The sequence below is a fragment of the Ciona intestinalis genome, unplaced genomic scaffold (assembly GCF_000224145.3).
Source record: "Ciona intestinalis unplaced genomic scaffold, KH HT000101.2, whole genome shotgun sequence".
In the NCBI taxonomy this organism is placed as follows: domain Eukaryota; kingdom Metazoa; phylum Chordata; class Ascidiacea; order Phlebobranchia; family Cionidae; genus Ciona; species Ciona intestinalis.
In genome coordinates, this window is record NW_004190423.2 from 383,613 (window position 1) to 397,138 (window position 13,526).

Genomic DNA, 13,526 nt, shown 5'->3' on the forward strand with positions numbered 1-13,526 from the left:
AAACTTTTTTTTCACTTACAAAGACCTATTTCATCAAAGATTCAAATTATTCACACTGTTCATGTACTTTTATTTACTTGTTCATGTACTAAGGATTTTTGTATCTATTGCGACTTGTCAAGTCAACTCACATGTATGGCTTGTTGCATCTTATGAGTAAACTCGACGTCCCCACCATGTTTGAAAGCAAACCTTACGAACCCATGTGAACTACGGGCTACAGGGCCGGGGGGTTTGTTGGTGGGCACAGCTTGCAAGTGTAAGGATACTTTCGCACTGTGGGAGGAAATGGGGAATTTGAAATTCAGGTTGTGTTCTTGTTTAAATTAACTTACAATAAGATAAAGTATAAGATAAAGTCGCAGCTAGTTAAGCTGCTGTTTAGTTTGTAGACACTTAATTTATAGACACCGAGTCTAAGCGATTCTAGACACCACTGAGGCAGTTTATAGACATTCAATAACAGAGATTCTATTCTATAAGGGTGAGGTCTTCAGTGAAGCACACCGGAGACCTGTGATTTAGGCAAGAGTTGTCCATTACCCCAACATTGTATATGCACATTATATATGGGTGAGTTCCTACAGCGAGGCACGCCATGGGACCTTTGGATTTAGGCAAGAGTTGTCCATTACCCAACATTGTATATGCACATTCTATTCTATATGGGTGAGGTCCTACAGTGAGGCATGCCATGGGACCTGGGATTTAGGTCCGAGTTGGCCCATTACCCCAACACTGTATACGGACATTCCATTCTATATGGGTGAGGTCGCAACATAGAAGCCTTTAACACAAAGTGTCATCAATCTACCTTTTCCCGATCCCCCCTGCGTGCCTTTCACAGAACACGGCAAGACTCAGATGTAAAGAAATACAGACTTGTGAATTACTGCTGTCTATCCATGTTAGTTTATGTGAAGTGAGGTTAATGTTGCCGTCATCATAGCTCGTCTGTGCTTGGAAAGGTAGAAGATTAGTTACCTTACCAGGGTAAATAATGTAACAATAATATTATTTAGGTTTTCGAATACGATAGCGAAGATCAGAATAAAAAATGCTGGTTTAAACAACAAACCGGATTCTGCTGATTAAAAATAATGAACAACGATATTATGGAGTTCTCAGGGTACAAATATGAAGCTAAAATGTAGTAAATGGGCTCTACAGTCGGAGAATTTGACACTACTGAAGAATCCTCTGGTATGTGACAGATTAGGCTGATAGAAAGTGTTAGGGGTTGTTCTTTACTAGCACCGAGATTTTAACTTTTGTTTTAAAGCACAATAGATTTTGTCTTGTACGAATTATTACACACTACATACTTTTTGATCGCCATCGTAAATTCGGACGCCAACTTGGCTAAATAACTTCGTTTCTCCAGCTTCAATTCCACGATTAGACCAAATAAAACGATCCATTTTAATATATGCAGAATTTTAACATGGATTTAGCTGCGATAGTCACTATAAAGTAAATGCATTATAACTTTATGCACACCGCATAGTTTTTCTTTTTTTTCTTCTCTCCTTTAGAGAGAGGTTACGTCACAATAAACCTCGCTAACGCCCACGTGCGGAAACATTTTCGGCGGTTTTACGGCATAACATGAAAAATATTTCACCTTCGTTTTCAGTTTATTTTGGAGTAAAGACATTTGGAAATTGGACGATAACTTCAACGGGTAAAATAATGACAACAGCACAAATTAAATACAACATATTTGAACATTTGCCTATTGATCTAAATTAATTTCCTTCTGTAAAATTGGTCTAAATTAATTTCCTGCTGTAAAATAAAGAACAGGATTAAAATACCTTCATAGTTATGTGGCTGGCGTTGGTGGAAAGCCACTACGGCACGACAAGCCCCCAGCCAATGGTAGTGGGTTTCTACTCTGGTAAGAAACCCCTTGCCATACCCAGGCAAGGTAAAACCAAACCATAGACAAAAATAGTAAGGAACACACCAACAAAAAGACAAAAAAGGTACAGCGAGTGCAGCGACATACATGTGCCAAACATACAATAAACACAACAGTGCAATCATACAAAAACGGGAATTTATCAAAAAGTAATTAACGCGGACATAATCATTGAAACATCTACAAATAAAATATGGTTCTAATCCTGAAGGATAATCATCTGCAGTGTACACCATATTGAATGTCCGACCGCAAGGAGTCGAAGCCAACAACAGCTCCGCATGTCCCAATCAAAAGGTAAGCGGCCATGTTGGTACCGCGATACTCTCGTCGTATCTTCACACAATATAATAACGTCCGGATGTTACGCACTGCATCGACCGTTACAAAACTGCGTCAGGTTGTTACGAACCGCATTTACAGTGACCTAAAACTGAGCGTAGCATCACTGTGCCAGTAGTGACCTAAATATCTAGCGTAGCATCACTTGCGGCGACGTCCACGCAACAACCCGAGCGTGACGTAACTCAAATCAAAACTGACGTAACCGCACCCGAACGCAGGGTCATGACAATGCTCTGACCCACCGCATCGACGTCGTAACGTAATTGTGACGTGGCCATCGTCCCAATCACGCTACATGACGTTTAAATATTAAATAAGTACTTTGCATATTACTTATATTTTATCGAAGTGGGGACTTTTATAACTTGCAACGTTAACGATATATAAACGAATATAGGACGGGAATTGGTTTAAGCTTGTTTTAGTTATGCGAATATTATACTGCGTGTTGATGCGTGTTGATATAACTAGAGTATTTGTGTACCAACATAGCGTTCTTACCAAGCGATCAGGACAATACAGAATCGCTGAAGGGTTCGACCTTTGTAGACGAAGTACCCAATAGAGTGTACAAACAACAAAATCTGATCCAGCAAGATAATCGCCATAGTTTCATTGCATATATTTCATAGACATGTAAAATGCACCATAGTAGTGACTGACTAAAAAAAGCTGGCAACATTAGGTCCAGCAGATAAAAACATCGGGCAACACTGCAAGAGTGCAATAGTCCGCACACACACACACATACACTCGTACATATAATATACTGACGCAGATTTTTACGTTTTTAAATTTCAAAACCTCAAACCATTTATCCTTTATCGGCGTCTTCGTCTTTGTTCTTCGTCTGCAAAACAAACGTAATTATTATAACACAATGCATATATCATTAAGATTTTTGTATTCAGAATACCTATAATTCGTTTTGCCGTAGTGGCAAATTAAATTAATTTCATTTGACCTCACATGGCGCGGACCAAAGACAGTCGTTATAACACGGGGTGTTCTGTTTCATACAACACCATGTCCGCTTACAAGTTACGACGTATGTAACTTATTTATCCTCGCATGGCGGGCAACGACAGTCCACCATTACTTGGTGGTTGCTAGTTGTATATTAATGTATTATACCTTGATCTCTTTTCTGTAGCTTTATCTTTCGGCGCTTCTGCTAAAAATACAATTATTCTATATCAGCTTGTATATTATTACGTCATAATTACCTTTGTTCTAGCAATATATCATGGCCCGCTTGGTCCTGTGACGTCACATACCATTGTCTAAAAAAACAACATTTTAAAACAATGAAAATTGTGACGTAACAAAATTCAACTTACGAAGTGGGTTCTTCTGTCGCGTCATCACCACTTCGTGACGTCACATCTCTGATGTCACCTATACAAAAACAGATGTACGTAACAATGCCAATTGTGATTCATACTTTACCAATTCTTTGATCTTCTTTTCGCTTCCGCGCTCAAATAGCCCAGCAAATTTAAATTTTAGAAAATATCCTTTCAATTTTAGAAACTAATATACATAACCAATACACTTAAAATATCAGGAAATATAAATAATGTTATCAATATAATAGATATTACTCAGCAGATACGAGTTAAAATTTTATTAATTTACATTAAAAACGGAACTAATAATATACGTTCAAAAATAATATGCGTGTGGTCAAAAACGTACATGGGGCCCCATGAAAAAAGTTCGCGAAACGCACGCGTAAGCGGACTAAACCGCATTATGACGTAGGAAGGCAGCGTGGTCGAGCAAGACCTGTGACGTAATAAAATCGAGCGATGTTGAATGCGACGCCATTAGACGCGATTTGGCAAAAATCTATGACATAACGAACTAAATCTTCGATTGTGACGTAACGAACATTGCGATGTGAAAATCAAACGTTACGTCGCGAGTGACGTATGTATGTGACGTTACGAATGACGTATGTGTAGCGACGTAATGAAGAAGCGTCTCGCAATTCATCTCATAAAAGGATAAAGTTAAGAACTAATGTTAAAAGTAAGGTGCAAAACTAATAACATAATATTATATATAGTGTGTTACTTGTTTTATTGTATAATATTACATTAATAAATAGTATCATACTAGTATAATAGCTACTACACTGGCTAAAATGAACACAGTACTCAACTTAATGTCTTGAAATATAATCCCAATCTGGTACAGAACAAGCTTCATCCAAACTGCAACGTGGAAAGAACGCCAGCGTTGCAAGGACGTCCTTTTATACACGGCGAAAAGCGGGGACGTGTAATAATGGTAATTGCTTCAAAATATTTGAAGTGTTGCCAAATGTTTTTTTGCGTTCAAACTTTTTCCTTCCCGAAAAAACATAAAAATGTTTGGAAACACTATTTCTAACGCAACGTTTATAAGCTACACTGTGCTATAGCGGTTGCACATACGATGTTCACACCACAAATTCTGGAACAAACTGTATTTGCACAAGATGGTATCATACTAAAAACCAAAATTATAAAAACGTACAAACATTTTTTGATGTTATTATATAATATAAATCAGATAATATATCGTTAATGGTCTAAAACAGTATATTTAAATGTCTGCCACGAACTTTTCTTTGTGAACAAATGACATATAACAAAAAATATTGCAATAAAGAACGTTTCACTTTTACTTGCAGGTTCACAGACTAAATAAACCTAAAAACAACTGCATAAAGGTGGCTGTACACAGTATCCGGCATGCGAATTTTCTTGGAAAGTCGTATGCAAACCCATTACCGAGTTCCGCATGCGGCAGCGAAATCCGGACAAAACTGACGAATTCCGGATACTGTGTACATCCACCTTTACACAATGTAAGTTATGACAATGTGGTCATTTCTAAAACGTCATACATAGAAATACACGTACATTACTTAACCATGGTCGCTAGATTTTAACTTACATTAACTATAAACTAACTGCGAAGCTTTTGCGACCTAACTTTCGAAACTAAAATCACCCACAAAGTTACATACGTGGGCACGAGGTGTATAAAACAGAACACCTGTGTTATAACGACTGTCGTTTCCCCGCCATGCGAGGACAAAAATTAACATTAAATCAAAACAAATATAGCGACCACCCTTAGGATAGTGCCTTAGGACAAGCATTGGTTTCGAGTTAGCGCCGTTTGCTTCAAGGGTTATCAGGCGACGCTTGTTCTGTAGGCAATAACTGAGACGTGTCTTCTGTTTTCCTTTTTCTAATTAGCCCACAGCATTCCATTAGGCACTGGTGCGGCCATTTTCCTTCAGTGTTTCGAACCAACAAACAGAAATGTAGAATATAGAACCCGAGCACGATCCATCCGATAGCGTAAGCCGCGATGAAATGTTGGTTTGTGTATGCCTTTGACGTCACAATGCATACAGCGATGAAGAGGAAGATGATGCAGAAGAAGTAAATGACGTACTGAAAGGAACAATGGGATTAATTCTATAGAAAAACGAAACAATTACCAACATTTTCTTAGAAACAAACAAAGAAATATCTACACCCAGCGTTGTTCAGCGCAGGTCAGCGTAGATATTTCTTTGTTTGTTCTTTTAAGCGGCGTTTACACTACAGTGTAGCTCGGCTCGGTGTAAAAATAACAAACAAAAAATATCTACACCCAGCGTTGTTCAGCGCAGGTCAGCGTAGATATTTCTTTGTTTGTTCTTGTAAGCGGCGTTTACACTACAGCGTAGCTCGCCTTGGTGTATAAATAACAAGAAAAAATATCTACACCCAACGTTGTTCAGCGCAGGTCAGCGTAGATATTTCTTTGTTTGTTCTTTTTAAGCGACGTTTACACTACAGCGTAACTCGCCTCGGTGTATAAATAACAAGAAAAAATATCTACACCCAGCGTTGTTCAGCGCAGGTCAGCGTAGATATTTCTTTGTTTGTTCTTTTAAGCGACGTTTACACTACAGCGTATATTCAACACAAACATTCAAACCCCAAACTTCTACAACATAATCACCTCCGTTACGAACCAAACCACTTTCTTGATCTTAAGTCTCACTTCGGGGGGAGGTTTGAGCGAACCAGCTGTACCAGATGTTGAAGGCTCCTCAGTGTTCGCATTCTGCTTGGCAAGTGATTGGTTGATCTTGACATGCGCACCGAAAATGTAAAGGACGAAAAACAACCTGGGGATAAAGAGAATATTTAAAGTATAGGCTATACAATTTTTGTTTGTACTCTATTCTATATGGGTGAGGTTCTACAGCGAGGTACACCATGGGACCTGGGATTTAAACCAGAGTTGGCTTATCACCCCAACATTGTATATGCACATTCTATTCTATATGGGTGAGGTCCTACAGTGAGGCACGCCATGGGAGTTTTTTTGCTAAATTGGTCCATTATTACACCAACATTGTATATGCACACACGCAGTCCTAAAAATAAACTGAACAGGGCAACTGCAGTATAAAGGTTGAAGCCAACTCGCCAGGCTGTATATAGCATGTGGGCGAACTTTACTGCGAACTTTATCATTTGATCTATAGAGTTATATTCATTATTTTAAAGCTATAACATTGAACCAAAAGCCTATAACAGAGTATATATGACATACAGTAGGGTGGGGGAAGACGGGACACCTTTTACCTCTATTTTCTCACCCCGTTTGGTAGTATACAAAGACCATTCAAGAAATTATAAATCTATATTCCCACCACTCCCATTGACCTTAGATATAGATATAGTTAAAGTTTAGATATAGTTAAACTAAAACACTTATTAAACTGTAATAGCGGCTGAATAAATAAGTGGGCCATTGTAAAACGTATAAAACAAAATTTACTTACAAAGTTATCAGCCATATAGTTACGAAGGCACCGAGAGAAAATGCGAACCCGGGAATGAAAAGAAACTTTTGCGACGCCACCAGGGCCCATACCACCATTAGTAGTAAGAGTTCTACAATTTGAAACAGAGCTTGGAATGTAGTTAAATATCGAAATCCCGTGGGATTTTCTTCCGCGACCATTTTGCTTTCAAACTATAGCATTCTACGCCTGCGGGTGGGATATAATGCATTTGTTATAACTATTATTTGATTACGGTAACGTAGGTTCAGAATAGTGCACAAGAACTATAGTGCAAGATGGATACCGTTAGCGCATAACGTCCCATATTGTGGTGGAGGAAGATGGGTCACCTTTTAACTCTATTTTCTCGTCCCATTAAGTAATACACAAAGAACATTCAAATAATTATTAAACCGTATTGTTGTTTTTGTTTGAAAACACGATCAGGATATTGCGATTTTATGTCCTAAAGGTGTCCCATCTTTCTCCACCCAACTATATATCTATGATTATGCATTTAAACTAATCGTTGTTTCCTTACTATTTATTAAATACCCTTTGCTAAAAATCTTGCAGAACTGATTTACTATAAGACACTATAACCCCCACTATACTATGCTTGTTTATTAGGAGCCAGAGCATACGCACGACACGAATGCTTATTCTACTCAGATTTTAAAGCTAAAGCATTGACAGCTACGATTTCCTTCCTGGAAAGAAGCGCACGTTAGCATAACACGAACCCAACATACGTAATGCTGGAATACGCAGCAGGACACATGAATGTTACTCTACAGAATTTACAATAGTGTAGATATAACGTATCTTTAAAACACGATTAGGAAATATGGAATATTATGTGCTACAATCGTATCCATCTTACACAACAATATAGGCCTACACGATCAGTTTTAGAATTAAAACCGCATTGCAACCGAATTTGCTCCAACAACAGTTTGTACGTGGTGTTATTGTAGGGTGGGAAAAAGGGACACCTTTTCATTCTATTTTTTTATCCAATTTGGTGGTATAAACAAACAACATTCAAAGAATTATAAACCGCATCCTCACGACTCCTATAGGCCGTTGTTAGTTGTTTAAAACACGATCAGGATATTTGGATATTACGTGCTAACGGTGTACCCTCTTCTCCCACCCTACTATATACTAACTATAAAGGTGCTTTCACAACTGTTGTTTTGTCGCTATACCCTGTCTTTTTGTTTAAAAAACTTCTAAATCCGTAATCAAACAAACAAAAAAGTTCATATGTATAACGTATCCTAGAAACAGGGAAATATTATGTGCTAACGGCATCCATCTTATACCCTACAAAACTCAGTATGAAAAATGGAATTACAAATCGGATTTTACCTCAGAAAATACCATTTTATTTAAATTTTAGACATTTTGGCTCACTCGTAAAACACCTCACTAACGTTTAATTACGATGTGGCTAGCATTTAAAACTTAACGGTTTATGCCTGCCTTTTAATTATATGAAAAGTAAGGTGGGGGGAGATGGGACACTTTTTAGCTCTATTTTCTCGTCCCATTTAGTATTAAATGAAGAACATTCAAAGAATTATAAAACAATATCCTCACGACGCCCATAGACCACCGTTAATTGTTTAAAACGTGATCAGGGTACTTAGATATAATGTGCTAAAGGTGTCCCATCTCCCCCCCACCCTACTATAAGTCTATACCGCATGAACCATAAAATGCTATTAAAACTTTGCACATATGCCGAAAACATAGACTAATACACACAAGAATACTCTGCCAGTCTAGCATATATAGTGGCGCTAAATTCCATTCTAGTAGTGTCTATATTTAAAACACACAAGAAAATACCGAAGACGTATTAAACTTAGCTACACCAAACTAAAGTCAGACTACTGCAGTCTACTAGTTAAGCGCATACTATCCTTACAATACAAAACTGCTTCTGTCACTTTGCAGACCTTACCACAATAATAGGATACGCATGTTGCCATTTCCTATGTATCGTATACTATGGCAGTCACTATTGTTGTTTGAGCGGTTTCGGGGGAAAACTAAGACTCCCATACAGAACTAAAGCTAAAGCAATTTCAGATATTATGGCGACTGTACTGAACTAAAGCAATTCCAGATATTATGGCGACTTTACTGAACTGGTCAGATTTCATTTGTAAGGGTTCAGTAGCCACTAGCTAAACACAAACTGTATTGTATCGTAACACTAAGTTAAAATCGTTAGTCAGCATTTATACATTTTAAGTCATAAATATCATATACTGAAATCATTTAAATATATTAATAATTATTGGGGTGTATGTATAGCATGTGTGTCTGGTGTTTAAGTAAACACCCATTTTATAACTGGACAGTGAGCATGAGGTGTATGAATACACCATGTGTGTCTGGTGTATAAGAAGACACCCATGTTATAACTCGACAGTGAGCATGAGGTGCATGAATACACCATGTGTGTCTGGTGTATAAGAAGACACCCATGTTATAACTCGACAGTGAGCATGAGGTGCATGAATACACCATGTGTGTCTGGTGTATAAGAAGACACCCATGTTATAACTGGTCAGTGAGCATGAGGTGTATGACTACACCATGTGTGTCTGGTGTATAAGAAGACACCCATGTTATAACTGGTCAGTGAGCACGAGGTGTATGAATACACCATGTGTGTTTGGTGTATAAGAAGATATTCATGTTAAAACTTGATTCAGCATACACTACACTACTACAGAATACTTACATAGATACATTATTAATAACACATTTTTTAACGAAACAATGAATGTATTTGTAACAATTGTAAAGAACTTGTTACGAACAACTTAATGGAAACCAATTCCCCAAAAATACAAATCGTATTTGAACAACACGTTGTCATTTCACTCAATATTGAACGTCGAAAATTAAAATCAAAAGCTAAAAACTGAAGGACTTTGTTTCTGTCGCCATGTGTTCTGCAAAGTAAAATAGTTTTTTAATATATTGAATGTATATGAATGTGCCATGCTGCATAGTGTAAAAAGATGGAGTTATAATATAGAAGTCATAATAAACTAGAAACTATAATATGCAGAGAACATTGTTTAGCTGACTGTTCCTGGCCTTTTGTATTGTCTCTTTTATGTCTGCTTATCCACACACTGTAATAGCTTAAGCAACTCAACTGTGGGCATGGGAGTGGCAACCATGGATAAGTCACTCAAGTTTCCACCCACAAGGATATAAATGACAAAACCAACCAAAAGTCATGTCTGCTTATCCACACACTGCAATAGCTTCAACAACTCGACTGTGGGCATGGGAGTGGCAACCATGGATAAGTCACTCAAGTTCCCACCCACGTGAATATAAATGACCAAACCAACCAACAGTTATGTCTGCTTATCCACACACTGCAATAGCTTCAGCAACTCGACTGTGGGCATGGGAGTGGCAACCATGGATAAGTCACTCAAGTTCCCACCCACGAGGATATATATGACCAAACCAACCAAAAGTTATGTCTGCTTATCCACACACTGCAATAGCTTTAGCAACTCGACTGTGGGCATGACTCGCATGGGAGTGGCAACCATAGATGAGTCACTCAAGTTCCCCCCCCCACGAGGATATAAATGACCAAATCAACCAAAAGCCATGTCTGCTTATCCACACACTGCAATACATACCCTTGACTTCCATATTAAAACTCCATATAATTTACACAGCAATGCAATGGCAGCATTTCTTTTACATTATAAAAACATTAATCACATTTATTTACTACCTACTACCCAATGTTACACTGCATTTTACCGATTTTTAGCAGAGAGTATCCCTGTCGGTGCTTCTTCCAGTGGTGACTTCTTTGGAGTCAGGTTTAATAAATGCAGTAACAGTGTCTTATATATAATTTATTCACTACATATTGGGTTTTATTAAAATACATCTGTATAAAAATCCCATTAAATTGTGTGCCTTTGTCCCCCCTAGGGGATTATCCAAGAAAAAAGTTACACCACTAGGTAGCAGAAGAGAGCTAGTTACATTGCAAATACTACAGTGAACACCATTTAAACTAAAACAAATCATTCATACATCACAATAGCATCAAAATTAAACTTGTTTCCCAACACTAATGAACAAAATAACAGTTCCAATGCATTTAAACCATTTATAGCTAGTTTTACATTGAAACTGGTAAAATTTTCACAGTGTTTCTTCACCTTATAATGCCTACTCAGTTTAGCTAATAAAATTGCATAAATTTTCTAACTGACAACACAACACTTTATTTATCGTATAATGACCACCTCTATAGAATGGCCTACCCAACTAAGCCAACTACACATATCATATAGCTGCTTTTACATTGAAATAAAATTGTCACAATCCTTTGTTAAAGAAAAATTATTCCACTGTCATTAACAGCCGCCCGTTATACAGTTACGTTACCAGAGCACCCGAATACAGATACACCCCAGCACACAATATGGTTGTTACCTTAATATGGCTTGTATGTATTCTGGCCACCTCTTCCTCCTGTTTTACTTTTACCACCGGTCATGCCAGCTACACCTGCAGCTCCTTGCATTTGACTTGAATCTGTTGAACAACACGATATAACTGATGTATTAAATATAACATACAACGTGTATTTTATTTAAGTTATAAACTGTATATTTACTATTATGGCTTAAATCTGTGAAGAGAATAATGTGATAACTTATGTGTTAATTATATTACAGGGATAAATATTTAATTTAACTGATACATAATGTAACTTGTGCATTTAATATTATGTCCTTTGGACAAAAGCGAAACATTTTTTGGGGGGAATTTTGCACTAAATCTTATGCCTCGCTGTAGGACCTCACCCATATAGAATAGAGTGTACACATACAATGTTGGGGTAGTGGGCCAACTCTGGCCTAAATCCCAGGTCCCATGGCATGCCTCACTGTAGGACCTCACCCATATAGAATAGAATGTGCATATACAATGTTGGGGTAGTGGACCAACTCTGACCTAAATCCCAGGTCCCATGGCATGCCTCACTGTAGGACCTCACCCATATAGAATAGAATGTGCATATACAATGTTGGGGTAATGGACCAACTCTGACCTAAATCCCAGGTCCCATGGCATGCCTCACTGTAGGACCTCACCCATATAGAATAGAATGTGCATATACAATGTTGGGGTAGTGGGCCAACTCTGACCTAAATCCCAGGTCCCATGGCATGCCTCACTGTAGGACCTCATCCATATAGAATAGAATGTGCATATACAATGTTGGGGTAGTGGGCCAACTCTGACCTAAATCCCAGGTCCCATGGCATGCCTCACTGTAGGACCTCATCCATATAGAATAGAATGTGCATATACAATGTTGGGGTAGTGGGCCAACTCTGACCTAAATCCCAGGTCCCATGGCATGCCTCACTGTAGGACCTCACCCATATAGAATAGAATGTGCATATACAATGTTGGGGTAGTGGGCCAACTCTGACCTAAATCCCAGGTCCCATGGCATGCCTCACTGTAGGACCTCACCCATATAGAATAGAATGTGCATATACAATGTTGGGGTAATGAGCCAACTCTGACCTAAATCCCAGGTCCCATGGCATGCCTCACTGTAGGACCTCACCCATATAGAATAGAATGTGCATATACAATGTTGGGGTAATGAGCCAACTCTGGCCTAAATCCCAGGTCCCATGGCATGCCTCACTGTAGAACCTCACCCATATAGAATAGAATGTGCATATACAATGTTTGGGTAATGGGCCAACTCTGGCCTAAATCCCAGGTACCTTGGCATGCCTTGCTGTAGAACCTCACCCATATAGAATAGAATGTGCATATACAATGTTTGGGTAATAGACCAACTCTGGCCTAAATCCCAGGTACCTTGGCATGCCTTGCTGTAGAACCTCACCCATATAGAATAGAATGTGCATATACAATGTTTGGGTAATAGACCAACTCTGGTTTAAATCCTAAGTCCCATTACATGCACCCATATAGAAAACATGAACATATAATATGAAACAAACCTTTAATAAATGCAACAATCCACTTGTATTATTGTTATCCTGGGCCACCATTATTACATCACAATACCTACTATCACCTCACAACCTAAACAAAGAATAAACATTATTCACGCACAATAATAAACAATATAGTCAATAGAAATCACATTTCAAACATAGATATCATATATTTGCGTCGTAAATAATGCAGGACAGTATTATATGATATTTATGGCAGCAATATCAAATAAAAATAACAAAGTTTTTGGTCGTATTGTGAAATAATTTCTCTCCTTTTAACAAACACTTGTTGCTTTATGACATCATCATGTTAATTATGACATCATCATGTTGATTATGACATCNACTT

The 13,526-nt window shown here is 38.0% G+C and overlaps 3 protein-coding genes and 1 long non-coding RNA gene across 6 annotated transcripts in view; all 4 read right to left on the reverse strand.

Annotated features, from left to right (window-relative positions):
- Positions 1 to 1,755, reverse strand: part of LOC100177294 (vacuolar protein-sorting-associated protein 36-like) — a 4,455-nt gene extending 2,700 nt beyond the window's left edge. Inside the window, exons 1-4 of the mRNA XM_026838627.1 lie at positions 1,625 to 1,755; positions 1,326 to 1,466; positions 815 to 954; positions 132 to 276 (exon numbers count right to left, since the gene is read on the reverse strand). Of these exons, the coding sequence (XP_026694428.1) occupies positions 132 to 276; positions 815 to 954; positions 1,326 to 1,421 (381 nt within the window). The 5' untranslated portion in view covers positions 1,422 to 1,466; positions 1,625 to 1,755. The remainder of the gene's footprint in view (positions 1 to 131; positions 277 to 814; positions 955 to 1,325; positions 1,467 to 1,624) is intronic.
- A 1,200-nt stretch (positions 1,756 to 2,955) lies between these two features.
- Positions 2,956 to 3,852, reverse strand: LOC108950318. Its single transcript, XR_001975178.2, has 4 exons — positions 3,610 to 3,852; positions 3,496 to 3,552; positions 3,404 to 3,440; positions 2,956 to 3,119 (listed from the first exon to the last, which is right to left on the reverse strand). It is a non-coding gene; the product is annotated as an uncharacterized LOC108950318 (long non-coding RNA).
- Positions 3,853 to 4,806: 954 nt separating this feature from the next.
- Positions 4,807 to 7,355, reverse strand: LOC100179636. Its single transcript, XM_002130841.5, has 3 exons — positions 7,113 to 7,355; positions 6,281 to 6,449; positions 4,807 to 5,724 (listed from the first exon to the last, which is right to left on the reverse strand). The coding sequence occupies exons 1-3, from the start codon at positions 7,292 to 7,294 to the stop codon at positions 5,449 to 5,451; spliced, it is 627 nt and encodes a 208-aa protein (XP_002130877.1). The 5' UTR covers positions 7,295 to 7,355; the 3' UTR covers positions 4,807 to 5,448.
- A 2,544-nt stretch (positions 7,356 to 9,899) lies between these two features.
- The window catches only part of LOC100180597 (heterogeneous nuclear ribonucleoprotein D-like), a 20,391-nt gene continuing 16,764 nt past the window's right edge, over positions 9,900 to 13,526 (reverse strand). The window contains exons 9-11 of one of the 3 annotated variants that reach the window (XR_003396839.1): positions 11,619 to 11,720; positions 10,932 to 10,981; positions 9,900 to 10,090 (exon numbers count right to left, since the gene is read on the reverse strand). Coding sequence is in view for 1 of the 3 variants with exons in the window: in XM_002122526.5 (XP_002122562.3) it covers positions 11,620 to 11,720 (101 nt within the window). In the remaining 2 variants the exon portion in view is untranslated. Of the gene's footprint in view, positions 10,091 to 10,931; positions 11,065 to 11,618; positions 11,721 to 13,526 lie in introns of all 3 variants that reach the window. The other 2 variants (XR_717630.3, XM_002122526.5) reach the window with 2 other exon arrangements.